This window comes from Gossypium raimondii, chromosome 3 (genome assembly GCF_025698545.1).
Source record: "Gossypium raimondii isolate GPD5lz chromosome 3, ASM2569854v1, whole genome shotgun sequence".
In the NCBI taxonomy this organism is placed as follows: domain Eukaryota; kingdom Viridiplantae; phylum Streptophyta; class Magnoliopsida; order Malvales; family Malvaceae; genus Gossypium; species Gossypium raimondii.
Genome location: NC_068567.1, coordinates 59,184,358 through 59,203,624, shown reverse-complemented (window position 1 = coordinate 59,203,624; position 19,267 = coordinate 59,184,358). Strand labels below are relative to the sequence as shown.

At 33.8% G+C, this 19,267-nt stretch overlaps 3 protein-coding genes across 3 annotated transcripts; 2 read left to right on the top strand and 1 right to left on the bottom strand.

Annotated features, from left to right (window-relative positions):
• Positions 1 to 677: 677 nt before the first annotated feature.
• On the top strand, positions 678 to 6,566 carry LOC105795066 (SUPPRESSOR OF ABI3-5). The gene is made up of 10 exons (XM_012624525.2): positions 678 to 923; positions 1,257 to 1,473; positions 2,211 to 2,336; positions 2,414 to 2,575; positions 3,484 to 3,613; positions 4,058 to 4,099; positions 4,577 to 4,891; positions 5,003 to 5,045; positions 5,738 to 5,815; positions 6,347 to 6,566. Exons 1-10 carry the CDS (start codon positions 850 to 852, stop codon positions 6,411 to 6,413), a joined length of 1,254 nt encoding a protein of 417 aa, XP_012479979.1. The 5' UTR covers positions 678 to 849; the 3' UTR covers positions 6,414 to 6,566.
• A 4,300-nt stretch (positions 6,567 to 10,866) lies between these two features.
• Positions 10,867 to 13,847, top strand: LOC105795069 (uncharacterized). Its single transcript, XM_012624528.2, has 7 exons — positions 10,867 to 11,028; positions 11,886 to 12,000; positions 12,098 to 12,160; positions 12,225 to 12,272; positions 12,413 to 12,466; positions 13,364 to 13,421; positions 13,552 to 13,847. Exons 2-7 carry the CDS (start codon positions 11,926 to 11,928, stop codon positions 13,593 to 13,595), a joined length of 342 nt encoding a protein of 113 aa, XP_012479982.1. The 5' UTR covers positions 10,867 to 11,028; positions 11,886 to 11,925; the 3' UTR covers positions 13,596 to 13,847.
• Positions 13,848 to 14,093: 246 nt separating this feature from the next.
• On the bottom strand, positions 14,094 to 15,546 carry LOC105795067 (annexin Gh1). The gene is made up of 4 exons (XM_012624526.2): positions 15,414 to 15,546; positions 15,188 to 15,342; positions 14,884 to 15,102; positions 14,094 to 14,796 (listed from the first exon to the last, which is right to left on the bottom strand). The coding sequence occupies exons 1-4, from the start codon at positions 15,484 to 15,486 to the stop codon at positions 14,278 to 14,280; spliced, it is 966 nt and encodes a 321-aa protein (XP_012479980.2). The 5' UTR covers positions 15,487 to 15,546; the 3' UTR covers positions 14,094 to 14,277.
• Between the last annotated feature and the right edge of the window lie 3,721 nt (positions 15,547 to 19,267).

Below are 19,267 nucleotides of genomic sequence, written 5' to 3'. Positions count from 1 at the left end.
AGTTTCTCTTGTTAAATTGACTTTATTCACATGTTTGTTGTCTTGTGCATTGAATGTAAAATTAATTATAAATAAAGTCTGTGAAAATTATTGAAGAGAATATTTCACTAAATCGAATATATTGAGAGTGAAAGTTAATTATAAACATACCTTTTTGTTGCCAAGAATTGTTTGTCAGAATCATTATTGTATCAAAAATATAATGAAAAATCTTATAATAATTATATAATTGACAAACTGCAATACAATCAACAAATGTTATTTTTCCTAAATTAATAATAAATAAAATTGTTGTTTCATATGAGATTTGGTTAGGGTTTGACCCTACTACACATTGTTACCTTTAAATTTTAATATAACCATGTGGACCAAAATTTCATTTAATTTTAGTATAAAATCTTTTATAAATATATTTTCACTTTTGTTTTTTTATTAAGTCATAATCTAGTATTAATTAAAGAAATAAACTTTAAAAGAATTACATTGCATATATTAATTAAGGAGATAAATGTACAATTTAAGGATAAAATGGTAAAAATTGGAAATTAAATTTGATATAAGAGTAATATTCCCCCCCAAAAAAGAAAAAGTGATAATAAAATCTTGATATACTATTTTTAATAATGTCATTTTGAAACCTCCCACTAGGAGATTTCTTGAACCAAGCAGCCTTGAGCCATTAATTGGGCTAAACCACAAAGGCTTGATCCGCTCCACTCCCCATTTCATTATTCTCTTCAACGTCTCTTCCTCTTGTGTCTAGTTTTCCATTGCTATTGTTGACAGTTTTCTCATTAGAAATCAAAATTTTCATTTTCAGTTGAAGGTAGGACCTGAGAATTTGCAAAGATGGAAGAAAAACCACCGCGCTCTCATCTCAAGCGCCATCTCTTCGATGATGACGATTCCAACAAACCTCCCGCGTACTTCTCTGCTTCGCCCTCTCTCTTTTACCTTGAAAACGAATATTTTACATCTCAAAGTATTGATGCAATTGTTTCAGCTCCTTAATTCTATAAATTTTTTTTCTCTTTTATGTCTGCTATTTATCTCTCTCTCTCTCTCTCTCTCTCTCTCTCTATATATATATATATATATATATATATATATATATTTACTTTGGAAAATTTAAGTCTTGATGGTTTCATAAATTCATCTCCTTTTGAGAAAGTTAGGATCAAATACAATTCTGTTCTTTTTCAAGAATTATGTCTATTGTTTTAATTTTAGAGTTCAATCATTTTTTTTATTTACAGGCTGAAGAGGATTAGGTTTCCCAAGGGAAAGAAGGTAAAGCCTGGAGAAGAAGCAGTGAACCGAGTTGATGTTGAAGACGGTTCTGGTAACTTGCAAGATCCCCGTCTCGCTGCTAAGGAGCGTTCCAAGCGCCGCAATCAAATTACTACTGAATTATTCACCGAAGATGGACGTGGAATGCTTAATGATATCACCTTAGCTGAAGTTGCCTATGAGGTTAGTTTCCCATGCTGTTAGTCTGTCCTAGCTTCAATGTATGACTTGACAGTATGATGTTAATTCTGCAGTCAGTCTTTTGTGAATTAATGCTAATTTACGCTAAATGTCTAAACTCTAGAAGCAGATGATGTGCACATATCTTATACGATTTAGCTTCCAGATAGATGCTTCTTTGCATTCTCATCCAGTTTTATGATTGGTCCTTCTGCCAATTAGGTACTATAGTTTCTTTTCTACCTAATGTGTCCGCACTAATAAATTCTAAAAGGGTGTTTCATTTTTTTTCTTTTTGGATAATTGAAAATTTATTCCAAAATTTTGAAGATTCAAAACTAATCTGCCACTTGGAATGACAATAAGGGATTGCAGCCAAATATAATTAAACTCAAAATGGCTTGGCTTATACGCTGGTCCATGCAAAGTATGCTTAGCCTATCCAAAATAGCCAACTATGTAATGGAAGAGAACATGGGTAGTTTTATTTCATTTCTAATGCAAAAATGCAGTTTATCATTTCATTTTGCTGGAGTTTTGGTGTGTTGTTGGCTTGTACAATCTTCAGTGCCACTCTGAGCTTTGATACAGCAGTTGTGATTCTGTTATTGAGTGAGTTTATAACTTTAGGATGCTTCTTTCCTGAACTGGCAGCCTTTCTGCAGTCAAGATGACTGCCAGATTCCTCATTTATTGGTTCAGGGGAAAAGATAGGCAATGATGGGAATTTCTTTTGGTAGGATAATGAGAACTTCATCGACGATGGAATTCAAATAGAACCTTTCAATCTAGACAAAGAAAGAGAAGAAGGATACTTTGATGCAGATGGAAACTTTGTTGAATATGTCAATAACAATGGAATCAAGGTAAAGCATTGCATTGACCTGGAGCTTCTCTATAGAATATCAGCACTGCTATTGACAGCCCCATGGATTTATTGTAGGATGCGTGGTTTGATAGTGTTGAAGCTGATGTACAATATACGGGAAAAGCATTTACTACAACAAATGGTGAAGATAATGAAGTTGTTGCACAGGATCTTTCTGCCCAAGACATTGGGATAATAAAGAGACGTATTGCCAATGTGCTTGAGCCTGGAGAAACGGTAATATTTTTTTTTTCTTTGATTCTGAGAGAAACTGTAATCTTACATGATAATTGTCACTGTAATCTTACATGATAATTGTCTTACATATTTGTTTAAAATTTGCATGTTGCTTTCATTTTCATTTTATGAATACATTATATATGAAATGAATATTGAATACCTGGTGTTGTAGTAGATTATCATATTGTTACAGGCATATGGATCTTATCTGTTATGTGTATATATATATTTTTACCATAATGATTATTTCAACATCCATGTTTACTCTATTGAGGGGAGTCAGATCGAGGTTAGTTTTTCTTTTTGTAAAAATGATCATTGCCACCCAGGCATGGATTCCACGAAGCTGTCAACAGTATAGATTATTTCTTCTAGATAGTTTTTCTTTTTTAGGTCAAAGTCACAAGTGATGTTGTCAGGGCAAGAGCCTAATTGCTAAGGCACAGCTCATGTACCAGTTCGTGCCTCAAAGAGCCTCCAAATGAGGCGAGGGATTTTTTCTTTCTGAAATTTAATGCCCCAGAAAGGCACACCTAAATAAAATGCAACTTGGGTTTCTACCTTTTAAAAAAGGAATTATTAGCTTTTATTTAAGAGGTAAAAAGAAAAAAATACCCATTATCTAGTCTTCATAAATAATAAAAAAGGTAATATAGTCTAACCTAAGAATTTTTGCGGCTTATGCCTCAAGCGATGTAGGGGTCTTAGCGTGTTGCATATGCCTTGGCCCTTTGACAACATTGTTCTCGGTTGCATTAGAATGTTAGATACAATGTTTTTTGCACTTGTTATTTTCAGTTCTAAGCTCTATCCTTATGTGCTGATGTTAAATCCATTTCTTTATTAGGTAAATAAACAGTTACAAGGGGAAAGTTTGAAGCTACTTTTAATTTACCTTTTGACAGGTTTTGCAAGCTTTGAGAGGGTTGAAAGGACCTTCAAGTAACAGAAAGGAGAAAATGTCAGCTGAGACAAAGCGTGTATTTGACCAGCTAACTGAGGATGCCATGAAGTTGATGGAGAATGGTGACTACAGTTAAGTTTGTTACTTTCTCGTTCTTCTAGTTCACTAGGGTTGAGAAGTTACCTTGAATATTCTATCTTTATGCCACTACCTTCTATAACCCAAAAAAATGACTACTAATGTATTTAAAGCTGTTGCACACTTTGAGGCAAAGTGTCATTGAAATGTTTCTAGCCTTAAATGTCACCTTGACCTTTAAGATTATTGGTGCTTGCTAATGGTTATGGTCACTTCAATTGGGAAGGATTTTGTGAGCATATCTATACTTGTTAATATGAGTCTTAACTTAGTTGAGATTTATGGTTTTGTTGGCCACCAATTGCCGTTTACTCCAATGAAGAAAATCTGCTTTTGCTGATATTTTCCTGCTTGTGATAATTATAAAAGTAGGTGAAGGATTAGGTATATATCTTTGGCCCTAGTATATGCTTATTGGTTTAAATTTTGTTCTGCAGATGTGTACCATGAGAAGCAGGAGGTTTTCCAGCGTGAGGCAGGTAGGTGCAATGTTTTAGTGTGTGTGTGTGTGTGTATTGTTTTATTCATATTGATGGTTTCCGAAGAGAATTCTATTTCTTAGTTCAAGGCCCCCCTTTACTAACTGGAATCAAAGAATTAGTAAATCTGTTCAGCTCAAAATGGGAATGGGCTGGGGCTATTAACTTATAATCTATGATCGGATGATCAAGTCAATTCCATGATTTTAAGTTCATTCCATACCTGACCAGGTTTGAATAGGGCTATATACATTCTCATTATGAGAAGGGGTCATTCGAGCTTATCCAAATAGATACCATGTTTATGTATGGACCCCTACATCGTTACATTCCATTTAGGATTAGGAATGGGCATAATTGGGTCAGCTTTTTGCAGATCTCTCCATTATGCTAATATTCACATGTGATTTTGTAAGGGCAGGTGTATATATTGAATAACCTTTATTAACCATGCTCTCGATATATATATTTTTTCAGAGGGATATGAGAAGTTAGCTCTAGCCAGGGGAAAGAGCATATCTGCAAATGTTGTGCTGGAAAATTCTGATCCTAACTTGGGAAGTGACATGCTTACTGATATTAATAATCCTGGAACTGCTTCCGTACTCCCTGACCCAGCTGTGGGTACTTCAAATTCAAGTCTAACTGCTGCAGAAGTTTCAAGCGATGCTGCCGATGGTTATGATATGTTTGCAGATGATGAGGATGATGAAAATCTTAAGCAGTCATCTGAGGCTAATTCTAATGCATTCATTCAATCATCATCAAATGCTGTGAACACATTTTCTGAGAGTATGTATTGTCACTCTTATTTTGGTTGTGAATGTTAGTGTTTTGGATGAAATTAGAGTACATTTGCTACTTGACCTACAGATCTAATTTTCCCGTTTTCTTGATTTTCAGCTGGAGATGTGCTAAATGATTATGTCTATGATGAATCTTCAGGGTACCCTCTTTTATCCTTACCTACCTCCACACACACACACACACACTTCTGTTTAGGATTTTCAGTTCTTGGAGTTAATTGTGACTAATGAGGCAGTGGATTTTGAAGAGAGAATTGTTTCCAAGTATATATGCATGTATGTATATTGGTGTTTGGCAACCCTCTATAATAACATTTCATTATAACAGCCAAATTTGTTGTAGAACCTATTTTTATGTTTTATTTCTATCATTTATAACAACTTTTCATCAATAACAACAACCATAAACTATGAAGTACACTCTTTACTAAATTAATTTTCTATAATTGCTTCTTGTCTCTAATTTTAGTAAAATTAGTTTTATTCCTAAGTGAAATAAAAATCATAAATTTTAGTTAAGATGTTATTTCAATAAAATGTTCAAATTTTACATAAAAAATCTATTTATCATATTATATTAAATGATCTTTAATAAATGGAATTACATTTGTGAATTTTATTAAAGATTTGATTTAAATTTCACTAATTAATGTTATAATTAATATATTATAATTTTTAAATTTGAAAATTAAATAGACTTGAATATGATTTAAATCTCAAATGTTGTTATAAGAGGATAACAATCACTTTTCTGTAACAGCCAAATTTTTAGCAGACAAATAAGACTATTATAGAGAGGGTTGAATGATCTTACAATAATCTTTTCATTCAGGTACTACTACAGTAGCACTCTGGGGTGTTATTATGATCCATCTACAGGACTATACGGCTCAGCAGCATCAGGGCAATGGTAATGTTTTATGCATCCCTTTTTGGGCTTTGATTATTAGCACTTGAATGCATCTATGCTGGTTCATTCATAGTCCTAACTCCTTAGATCAGTTTATATTGTGGATGCTTATAAGTTTATGATTTTGTTTAGAGGACCTTGTGAGTCCTTGCTCATGTCAATAGCCTGGACACTGAAAGTAAATTTAAAGACCTGAATCAAAGATCCATGAACCCGCCATTTTCATCTTTCTAGATGTAATGCTTGGGGGAATGTCTCATGCTTTATTGTTTCAGCTTTTAAGATTTTGACTATTCATATTTATTTGTGTGGATTCTTGATTTTTGTTGTCTAGCCACAGAGTTGATAGAACCTGCTGTTTTGGGATTTTATCTGTTGCTTATACAGCTTGATTTTTAAAGGCTGTACTTAAGATATGTCCGTGTGACGGAGTGTTTCAAGCATTAAGGCTTGAGCTTTTCCAAATTATCTGGATAAATGTTGCAAGACTTTGCTGCTTAGAATCTTATCCGTCTATATCTCCCTATATAGGTATTCCTTTAATGAGTCAACTGGCACATATGATGAAGTTACGGAGGTTGCATCTGCTACAAATTGAGAACTTGAGAGTTACTGCTGTTGGTGAGGATGTTGTACAGGCTGTAAATGTGTGAAATTGGCATCCTAAGTCGGTTTCATTCAGTAAGCTCCATATTGTTTACTTCCTTTGAAATCTAACCATTATAAAGTTAGTATACTGTCCTTGTTTGCATTTCTTATTTTGTTTGGTAAAAGGGAGGGAGGGAGGGAGGGAGGGAGGTAACTGCTAGAATATAAGTAGTGTAAAAAGAAAACTGCTAGAATATGACTAAAATCACCATGTATGACCGAGGATGTGTTATCTGAAATGACTTGAATCACAGATGAGCGAGCTAATGAACAAACATAATATACAAATCCTTGATGAGTTTCAGCCAAAACACCAGATCTGGTCAAAACAAAGTTCGTCGACAAATTTATGGTTACCAGGTAGTATGGTGCAATTGAAGGTAACCCTTTTCTTTGAGAATAAGTAGTCTTACATTGAAGTTGATCTAGGAAAAAGGAACCCTTTTCTTTGAAGTCCTTTACCAATAAATTCTGGCATAAGATGCCCATCGGAAAATTGGCCGATAGAGATCTTAAATAGTTTTCACCATATGGCCAAAAGTTTGCCTGATAATTAACAGTGGTAATGATATAATTGTCATTTCCAGCATAAAAAAAAGTTGAGTCACCAAAGATGAAGAAAGCATCATGGTTTTCTAGCAAAGTGTAGTTGCATAGCAAAAGCAAGAAACATATACGGGTCCTTAAACTTCTCATTTGAAAACTGAAAACTGAAAACAGGTTTGCTTTATCTTATGTTCTTCCCATGGCTCAAAATTTCTTACTTGTAGGGGGTTTGTTACATTGACTTTACTGCATAAATATAAGCAAAATACAATCATTTTGGTTGCCTTAGATGTTGCTCTATGATTCCATGAAAGATCTCAATATGGAATAGATATTCAAAAGTTGAATATACAAGACCACGAATGGCAAGCACAATTTGAGCTTAAGATGACTTTGATTTCTTCATATAAAAATGTTTGGGGGTATAGACAATGATACAAACGGGGGTCAATCTCAAGCAATTTAATTTTTCGTTTTCAAAGACTAACCTTCTTATTATCATAGAAACAGAATTTTCATAAATCTCCATTTCCAAAAAACCCGGAGAAATATGCATTGAGAATTAACCAATAGGGCAGATGCTGGTGAGATATGCAATTTTGATAAATTAAATAATTCCCGAGATTTTGACATTTTCGGATATCCATCTTATATCATATTTTTTGTAAGGGATAATGGCCTAAATTGCTAGCAAATCTTTCAATGTGGTACATGTGCTTTAAAAATGTTAATATCTAAAGGTTTTTTCATTTATTCAAATCACCATTAAATAAGAAGTGATTATCATTCGTTTTAATCACAACTTGATGCGTAACACCCTGTAATGGTAAAATTGTTTAATTAATATAATAAAAAGACTTGACATGTACGTAGTGTTTGGAAAGTCACCTAATAATTGAATTTGAGTATAATTATATATAATTACACAACGGTAACATATTTGGGTAACCAATTTTGTCCAAAGCTCGCCAACTCAAGGATTGCCTGAATGAAATTCCAACTATTTTTCAATGCCACCAAACAATCTGTACCTGTTTTCTTTGCTTTAATGGTGTTCAGGAGTTCCCCAACCAACAAGATGTCGTTAGTTATTAACCTTCTCTGTATGAAAGCATTTTGAAAAGGGAAGTCAAGATCATTTAAGACTTCTTTTAAGTCTACACTTTTGAAGTGACCTTGTAAGCTACGTTGCAAAGGTTAATGGTACAAAAGTCCAAATGCTTATTGTGAGTATTGGCTTTTGGTATGAGTGCAATAGTCATCTTGTTAAGTTCCTTTAGCAAATGTCCCGATGCGCAGAAATGTGGCCTTAGTGGTAAGAGGGCCGATAATATCTTAGAAAGCTTGATAGAAAATTGTTGGATTTCCATCAATTCCTAAGAACTTAAGAGGACCAGTTTGAAAAATAGCTTGTCTTACCTCACTTTCAGAGAAAGATTCATCAAGGGTATCCACATGATCTTGAGAGAGTCTTGGGAGATTGAGTGTGAGGAGTTTATCCTTAATACGATCTGTTGCATAACATGCCATTGAGTTTTGAGGGGTCTATTTAAAATTTTTAAAAATTTTAAGAGTTTAATTATTATTTTTTAAATTAGGGGCTTAATATGAACTCTCAAAAATTTTGAGGGGATTAATGAGAATTTTCAAAACATCTGGAAGGTTCAAATAAAATTTTTAGAACTTCTAGAAAGCTTAACTATAATTTCTAAAAGTTTTGTGGGCTAATTACAATTTTTTAAAATTTCAAGGGACATAATCAACAGTTTCCAAACTTTTTGGGGCCAAGGTCCCCTCTGGTTCTAGCGTAGTTTTGCCATGGGATATGACCAGTGTTGTTAGAACTGTCCGGTCTAGAAAGTGATTGAGGAAGATCTGTTGGGGTATCAACCCCATTGTTCTTGGAATCACATAATCTCCAAACCGTGTTCATTTCCCTTCTCCTTTTAGTTGTGGTATGGAAAACTTTGTATTCAATCGCCTTCAATGTTCCATAATATTTTGGAGTTTTGCATTCAGTGTATCTATTTCTATTCTTTTAAGAATTCCAAGTTCTTCCCTTATTACTACAATCATATTTCAACATAACGTTTGATTCAAGATGATGTCCTAGAACTTTTTTCCTTTCTCACAACCTCTTTTTTCCATTTTTGTAGTTTCTTAAAAAAAAAAAATCCAGAATCTTTAGATCTAAGCACTCTAAGCTTCAATTATTATTTTTTTACATTGTAGATGTGTTAGACACTCCGTTTCAAATCTATATGGTCCTTTTTAGAAATGTGGCTTAAGATTTATATAGGCAACTATGAGCCCATTAGACTTGTTCATGGGCTGAGCCACTCAGCCTAGTTTGAAGACTTGCCCGAAAAGTGAGAGAGTTTGAGTAAAAAAATAGACCAAAAAATAGACTTGGACAAAAAAATAAAATCCATTTTCTAAACGAGCCAGGCCTCAGGCAAGCTTTTTTTCCCTGAGTCTACCCCGACCTGGCTCGAATTTATAGAAAAAATTACTACTGCTGTTTCTTTGCTATTTTTTTTACTTTTTTTCATTGATTTGTTATCATTTTGTTATTATATTACCACTATTTTGTTATTATTGTGTGGATATTGTATAACTCTTGTTTTGTTATTAATTATTTGCTTGCTAAGTTGCACTCATCTTAATATTATTTAAATATATATTTAAATTTTTTCCATTTGTTGAGATACATTTATTTAAATATTTTTAGTGTATTTGATGTATTATATTTTTAAAATTTATTTTTATATAAAAAATTTAATACAGACAAGCTAAAACAAGTTTAGATTTTAACATTTTTATTCAGATCATACCAGACTTAAACTTAAAAAACAAACCTAAATTTTTTATTTAACCTGACCCGGCTTGACTCATTCACAACTCTAGAGCCCGTGATCCGAACAAAATAAAGGCAAATTATGAGCTGCTTAAGTATTCATGATTTTGGAAGCCTTTATCAATTAGAAAAAAGCTCTATCCAACCTTTCCCAAACAAGTTCCTTCTTCTACCTTTTAGTTGGTCCTTCAACCAGACTACACTTGTTGATACAATTAAAGAGGTTATCCACACCGTGTGTCCCCTTGTTGGAAAAGGATAATTTATCTTTGTGCAAGAGAACTTGGTTAAAGTCTCCAACTACAATCCATTCCTCCTTTCCTATAAATGTATTTGCTAACTCACAAAGTCACTAAGTATTGGGTGACTATAAATTTGGGTAATCCAAAAAGGTATCCTTCACATACACAAATAAAATATTATTTAAGTAAATAATCTTAAAAAATAATTGATTATTTCACATTAAAACTGCCGTTCCATCTTTCCTAGCACACACATTGATCTTAAATTTTTGGGTGAAGTCCTCAAAATGATAGGATGTTAAAGGTTGACTTAGACTGTTAACATTTCAACTTAATAAGATCGTAATGAAGTGAGAAAATATTAAGGACAACTTGTCTTAACCCATCTTTTATATTAATTACAACAATACGAAGACCATCATTAACAGCAGTCTCAATCCTAATACTTCTTTTTTTCAAAGTTAAATTTTCTCTCCTAACATGTAACGTTTTTATGTGGTGTGACAAGTTATAATTGAAAAGATATATCACATCTCTTCTCAGTTAACGTTTTCGTATTAGATTGAAATATTTGCTAGAATCCAAACCCCATTCATGTCATTATCTCATTATTGATTTTGTTTTTAAAATTTGATGTAACCATGTAATAATATTGAGTCCACTATTACCAAATCTAAGTAGACAGCCAAAAACAAAGGATATTATGTTATCATGTAATTTGAAAAAGTAAGGATGCCAAAAATAGAAGAATCTAAAAAATGCATGCCTTTACCATAATTTCCTATAAACAAACCAACTCCACCGAAAGAACTCAACAACGCAACAAGTTTTATTATTATTAATATATATATATTTATCCAACGCCATTGGAGATACCTTCCCTCTGAATTTCCGATCTCCGCAGAGTGCTTAGCATTCAGGTACCCCCTTCTTTCTCATTTCCCCTTTTCTTTCCCTTCTCCTTTACATTTAACCAGCACCTAGGGTTTTCTTTTTAAAATTTATGTAGGCTATTTTATTATGGTTTGATAGCCACTTAGGTGGGGATCTGCATATCTTTTTAATTCAAATTTATAGCTTAAGAATCTCGTTTCTTTTCTGTCAAATGAATTATATTTAATGCTCAGTTTTTATTGTATATTCATGGATTTTAATTTAATGCTTTTTACTTTGGAATTTTTGGTATGTATTATAAATTGTTTAAGTTAGGTGCATATGTTCTTAATTCAATTTTCTAGCTCAAGGATCTCATTTCTTTTCTGCCAAATTCATTTAATTTAATGGTTAGTTTTATTATCATTATTTATATATTTTAAAATATATGATGTTTGGGATTTCCTTTGTTATTGCAATTGTGTTATTGGTTTTCATGTGAAGGACATGCATCAATAATAAGTATGCAGGGATACTGAACTTTTAAGCCTGGAAAATTGCAATTTATTGAATGAATACGGTTGTCTCTCGAAGTCTTTTTCTTTTTCTTTTTTTTTTAAAATTCTTTTAATATGAATGTTTAGTGAACTAGTTAATTTGTCATCAAGTGCTTTTTGATTATGTAGAGAGTATGGTATGCATTCTTTGAAAGCTGTAAACAACTGTGTCATAGCCTTTTGGCTGATGTTTTTCCTCTTAATATACTAAGATTTTATATTTTTATTCTACATTGCCAACCTTATTATTAGTTGAGAATAAGTGAAACTTCTTTTGTGGTCTCTATGATCTATAAAAGTTTTAGCATTTCTGAAGATTTATGCTAATCATTTGGGTGCTATCATAGCTGCTATTAGTTGGGTGGTTGCAAGGAACTGATCTCAGGCATGGAGAATGTCAAGGAGCAAGAACAAATAGATGCACAGGAGTCTGAAAAATCCATGCCGTCATCTGAAGAGGAGGTGTGTTCTTATCTTAGCTGTGTGCCCCATTAAATGATTTTTCTAAGGAGTTTTACAAATTGTAGTGATTTATTTATTATTTCTTATCTATATTTAGGATGCAGCTATAAGGAAAAAATATGGTGGGATTAAGCCTAAGAAACCACCACTCATTTCTAAGGTAATTTCTGTGGTGAAATTGTAAGTTTTTGGTCTGGGCTGTTTCTCATCTAAGTTTATGTCAGGACCACGAACGTGCATACTTTGACTCAGCTGATTGGGCACTTGGAAAGGTACTTTAAAGATTCTCCATACTCCAACTAATCCTTTTTTTCTTTCCCTTTAGTTTTATTATTGTAGTTTGGTAATGCTAATGAATCCGGATTAAGCTGAAGTTTCCAATATTTTTTTTTATGTTCTTGGATACCAACAGCAAGGTGTTGAGAAGCCCAAAGGACCACTTGAAGCCCTCCGGCCCAAATTGCAGGTATTAATCTAATGCTTATAAAAATATTTAATTTAATATTCCCTTCTTGTGTGTCTTTTAAGAATTGTCCTAAATTGCCATGATTGGAGAAAGAAACAGAGTAGGTAGTCCTTTGCTAATGTTGCAGGATGTGACTGTTTAAAGAAAGCTTAAATCGATCTGGTCCACTTTACTGGGATTCTCTAATTGGTCCAAAGTTCAGATCACTTTGTCTACTTAATTAAGATTCTTTAATTTGCTCACAAATAGGCCTGTTAATTGGTTCAAAACAGTGAACCGGCTTTGCTAGAACTTTTTCATGTCTGGAGGAGCAAAAGGGATTAGAATATGTAGATTCCCTAAGGCCTTCAACTACTGGAGTGAATATTAGTTGTGAACTTTTTATTAAAATGAGTTGGAAGACAGCCCATGCAGAATTTTGGTTGGGGTTTCCTGATATACTTGCTTGATATCATGCATACAGTGGCTACTCTGATTAGGTGGATAATTTTGGTATTGTTTTAACATGGTGTCATTGGTTGTTTCTTTTGCATAATTAATTTGACTTGCATCTCATGCTGAATATCTGTGTGATGGTTTTATGAAGAGCAAAATTGATGGTTCTGTTACATGATGTCTCATGAATCATGATGTAATGAGGATTTTATGCAGTTCGTGTTTGTGATTTCAACCCTTTACCTTATCAATAGAAAAATTCGGGTTAGAGGATGATCTGTTCATCTGCAGTTTACCTTGTTCTTCCGTACAATATTTTTCTTAAATGTGTTTTTGAAGTCTGCTAAGCTTTTTCTGATTTTGGTAAAGCTAATAATTAGCATCTCATCATATGGTCTAGAAATGGTTCTTTAGTAATCTTATTATGCATATGATTACATTGTTTCTGCTTTTTGTCTTCAGCCCACACAACAACAAACAAGATACAGGAAGTCTCCTTGTGCCCCATCTGATGGTGAAGGTATGCTGAGTTACTGACAATTTGACATGGCAAACTTTTGTCGATGAATGTTTTTTTTTGTGCATTGGCATTTTCTTTTTGGTGACAAAATGGTGCTTTAATCAATTCAATTCATCATGCTATTATATAGTTGGAGGGAGTGCTCAACCGGAGGATGAAACCACCAACGAATGAGAAACTGCTGCCAATCTTCTAAACTTGTGAGGACTATTGATAGTTATTCTAATACCTCGACAGGTAATGAGTAATTTTTAATTGTTCCCATGAATAAAGCTTGTTAAAGATGTTTCGATCTTAGTCAAGATTTACAAGTTACAACATTAATGCAATCGACTATATTATGGGAACTGAACTGTATGTTGTTCCAATGTTTTTCCTGATGTGGAACATACAAGTAAATCACTTATAAAATGATTTTTCGCTCTACTATATTCCCATTTTGCTCCTAGTTAGTGAAAGTGAAACCAGTCATTTTCGCTTTCACATGTTTTTAAAGGGTATTCTTGTTCCTAGTAATAATTTTCTGAAGTATTAGCATGCAAATTAGTTAGGATTAGGGATGGCAAAATCTGATCTGCTTCACGGATTTCATGCCGATCTGTTATGAATGATGAGATTTTTTTTTTAATGGAGACAGATGGCGGAGTGAGCCGTTTTTGTAAATGCACCAAATATTGCAGTTCTTACATATCTTTTCTTATCTTATTCTTACATATGTACCCAAAAAGATATGTTCGGACAGGGATCTTTGTTGATAATTACAATGAATTGTTAATTTAGAAACATATAAACAAGACAATTCATTTATGCACCAAATCTGCCTTGATCCTGAACCATATTCCACTAAATTGTGTCTTTAGCCACCTTTGATTAGCCCGACCAAGATACCGACCACAATGTCGTTATTCTTGTTCTTACTGCTGCCGAATTCTCGTACCACAAGGTTTTCTAAAGAGCTGCCTGTTTTTGTTGCAAAAGCTTTGTTTATCCCTTTGATGTCGATTCTCGATCTGGTAACCACCGTTCGAATCAAAATCTCTCGTCCATCTGCATTTTTCATCCTCAGTTGTTTTGCGAAAAATTTCTCTGGATGTTGTATGCATCGGATCACGACTTGAAGCTCCTTCCCGAATTGACCATACTTGCTTCTCTTGACGGACTTGCTCAATTCATGGCCATAAAGTTGCTTGTATGAGCTTAGTATGGCTCTTACTTGGCCATTGTTCCTTCGGCTCAAAACCGAAATTATCGTCCTCTGATCTATGTTTTTCCCACTTTCCAGTGCTTCATACAGAGTCTTTGCATCGCACATTGCTAAGCTCATGTCTACTTTACTACTGTAATTCCGACACGATCTCAGAACAGTCACCAGAATCTTTTGCAAAAAGATTAAAATAAATAAAACGAGTCAAGAGTCAAGACTTTAAGTTGAGATAGCTAACATTAGGAAATAGCAGATTACCTCTTTGAATCCGCCACTGATTTTCATAGTTAAATCCTTTTCGAGGTCGGATTTATATTGAGTTTGATAGCAATGTTTGATCTGTAACAGCTCCGAAGATGGTCTGGTACAAGCTACTTCGATTAGAGTATTGAGGTTTAGACTTCCCCCAAACAATGAATGCCTCAGTAGCTGAGCATCACGTTCGTAAGGTTCAACCATGCGGAGATAAGCTATCCTCTAATTAATGGCATGTAATGTGCTCATATCAGCATATCTAAACCAAGAAAATTCCATGTAATTAACTCTAGATTTGTTTACTTACCGCAAACGAGTTATTCCTCTGAACATTCGACACAAACTGAAGAAGATCTTGGCCGTACCAATGACTGTAAGTTTGGCAAACGAGCTTGAGCGCATTCGAGTCTCGATTGACAAATATTCTGACGACTTCTTCATTGCTGATTACCCCAAAATTGCCTGTTAAATTAAGTTACTGATTATTTCGAAAACTCGATAGAAAAGAAGCAGAAAACGAAAAGTTGAAATACCAGAGAAGTAAGAGTGAAGGATATGGCAATCTTGCTCATGTTGTCTAGGGGTTCGAATGAAACTAGTGGCCATCTCAAAGTTTCCTGGAAAAAGAGATCCTTTTATTTTAAGTTTCCAAGTGTATATATGCAATGCAATAGAACAAGACCCAATTGGAACCATTTATATATAGGGGGGGGGGTTGGTTTGGTTTTGCCAAGGAATAAATTTAAGTTTGGGGGGTACATAAAGAAAGAAAGCGATGGGGCAACGGGGAGAAACAATAAGAACGTCCAAAGTGGAGGAATAAGAAAGAAAGAACATATCCTCAATTCCAATATCAACCATGCTCAGCTCTTTTTACAGCAGTTCACTTTCTCTTGCCTGCTGACTTGCACTTTGCAATGATTAATGCAAGCAAAAGTCTTTTCGAGTATCTTTCTTTCATTGCATACATTTTGAAATGACTTTAACGTCAACGGATTTTCCTTATTTTATTTTAATTTGATAGTAGTTTTTTTGGGTAGTTGATTCCATGATTGTTTCGAGTTCAAATCGAATCGAATTTCGTTTTAGGGGATAAACTTTTTTAGTACTATTTTTTAGTTCATAAAACTTGAATTTATAAGTTATGAGCTCCTTATCATTTGACTCAATAAACATAGAATTTTGGTAAAAAGACCTCTCTTGTCTCTCTAAAAAATTGGAGGAACTTAGTCACTGTCAATTTCGAAAGTGAGCAACGAAGAACAATTAATCACGATGTTAATGTTTTCCATCAAGTGTACATGATTTTGATTGGTATAATAACAAATTTAGCCTTAAATATTTATACATATTGTCATCTTGACCTTAATTCTAAAAATTCAATAATTCAGCCTCAACACTTACACAAATGTTACGGGATAAATTTGTTAAATTAGGACCAAATTGATAGGATGTATAAACTTTGAAGGCTAAATTTGTTATTATACCGATTAGAATCATGTACAATTGATGGAAAACATTAACATCGTGATTAATTGTCCTTAGTTGCTCACTTTCGAAATTGACAGATATTAAATTGCTCTGATTTCTTTGAGAGGGACCAATTTACTCAATTACGAAATTAAGAAGAACTGACTTGATTTTTGTATTTTTCTAAAGTATCAAAGACATTATAATATAAGGAAAATGATGGAACGAATTATAATTGAGATTGCCATCAATACCTGTTAAAAACAAGCTTCAACATCCACATAGTTCTTTCTTTATTTTGTAAACCCCAAACTCTTGCTTAGAATCAACCTTCAACCCATCCTCCTCCCAAGATAAGTTTCTTGAGACGGAATAGTTATATAGTAGATTATCCAAAGACAAATATAAGTTGCAATTTTCTTTTATCACCATCCTTTGTGCATCATGCTCTTTCAACCAACAAGCTTAAGAAAGTATCCCAAAAAGTACACTTTGACAATGTTCTTTGGCTACAAAAGATAAAAAGGAACAATTCATAGTGTTGCCAACTACATTACATTGTTGATTTCATTTATATATATATAATGAGTTAACACGACAATAGAATGAACAGTTAGATATGCTTTAAAAAATAATTGAAGACGAGATGGAGTGAGACCATGCGCATTTCAAATCTAGACTTGAAGTGTTATAATTTAAGTACAACTTACTCATAATACAAAGAGTAATAGAAAAATGTGATCATGATTATATGATTCAAAGTTGAGTTGGGTTGCATTTGGTACCAAATAGACAAGCCTTATCAAACAACTTACCCATAGTATAAAGAGTAATAGCTGAATTTCACCATAAGTTGACTTGGGTTGCATTTGTTATCAAATAGACAAACCTTGACAAAGAAGAAAATGACATTGAATTCATTAACAGATTTATTTTATTTATTGGCATAAGCTTTTCGCATCCTGTAACGTCTTGATAAATTTATTTCTGTATCTATAAATTTTGATACAATTGTGTATCTGCTTTAGTGGCTAAGTGTTCTGGGTGTGTGTGTGAGGTCTTGGATTCAAGTCTCACATTTGTTTTGTTATTTTTCTAATCTTAGCCTTACCCTTGTTGAGTGGGCTTATATAAGACTGTATGCTATTTTATATTAGAATGAACTTGTTGGTTTAGTGGTAAGGTGTTAGCTTACCCTTTACTCCTGTGTTCAAATTTCAGCACAAGTGTGGTTGTTAATTTTTGCTCAGTTGTCTGATAGAGTTTCGGTTGAGTTAAAATTCTGAGAGGGTTATGAGTAGTGGGTTAGTGGGAGATAATTAAGGGATTATGTTGGCACATCCTTTTTTTTCTTTTCAAATTTTAATTAGTTTCTCCCTTCTTCCAAAATTAACATCAGTTTTTGCTCCTTCTCTACCTTTTTGTCTTTTTTTTTTGTTTGTTTGTTATTCCTCTTTCTGGCGTAATCCCTGTTCCGCCATTTCTTTCAATTTTCTTTGTTCGCTATTATTGTTCTTCGCGCAGTTTCAGTAAGCTTCTCAATTCTTTTTGTTGTAGTAGCGTACGATTGTTGTAGGAAATCTGAACTCTGCGGTCGGTTGTGTAGGTGAAGGCGATGAATCTGTAGTTTTCGCTTCGACGATTTAACTTTCGTGTGTAGTCGTTTTGCGGTGGTAAGTGTGGAACGTTGCTCCATGTTTTTGTAAATCGGATGCTAATAGGACTTTGGGATTCTGTTTTTAGGTGCTGGTGGTCTCGGGGCTAGTTTCGCATCAAAATCGTAATATGTGTGTTCTCAAATCGTGAAAAACGAGGTTTGACTGTGTCGATGCCACATGGGCGTGTGGCCGGCTGTGTGGGTGGCCGTGTGCGAGACACGATCGTGTATTTGATGAGGGCATGACTGTGCGCAAGACACGATCGTGTGACGATATGGGTGTGGTCGTGTGGGCCACACAAGCTAGGCCAAGTTGGGCGTGTGGGTATTGGGCCAGGCGTGTGGGCCACACGGGCAAGGCCAATCTGGGTGTGTGGGCTATACGGGCGTGTGGGCCCACACGTGTCTAAACCATTTTTAAAATTGAAAAATGGGGATCGACTTTTAAAATGAAAACGGGAGTCGCCACCTTTTTTTTTAAGGTGTGATCGGATCACCTTGAAAATAATTCCTGGTTTGCAAATTTTAAGAAAACAGGTTCGGGAGTCGGTTACGCACGAGGAAGAGTTAGCACCCTCGAGACGCCCAAAATTGGTACCGAATTAATTGTTTAATGTCTTAATGTCGAAATTTTGAAAAGATTTTAAATACGATCCCTTTTATCTTGAATAAAATGAATTGGATGATGAGGCTCACTTATTTCAAAGAAATAAATTGTCACATTCAGTAAGTTAGAGTGCGACATTTTAAATCCTCAAAATTAAATTTATCCCTTGATCTTTAAAACTTATGCATTTTGAGAAGGGTATTTGATTATCTGGGCCAAATGAGGAAATCAAAACCCAGTAAGTTAGGGCTCGATTTCACAAAACTCCTAAATATCAAATATTGCCTTTATTTTCATTTATTAGAAAAATCCTCGCCTCGAGAAAACAACATGTCATATCCAATGCGTTAGGACACGACGTATTGAATTCCCGAGAACAGATTTTATTTATTTATTTATGTGTTTTGATTAAAGAATAATCTTGATTATTTAGATTTTACGAGGAAAATCGGAATCCAATACTTTAGGCCTCAATTCTTTCGAAGATTCCAAATATCGAACTTTGTGTTGTTTTGAAAGACTTTTGTATAAAATGATCTTGATATTTAAATAATATTAAACATAGTCTTAAAAACAATGAAATAATAACATACAACGTGGAATAGTGATTAAGAAATTAAAATGTACGCTAATGAACGAAAAAGAATCAATAG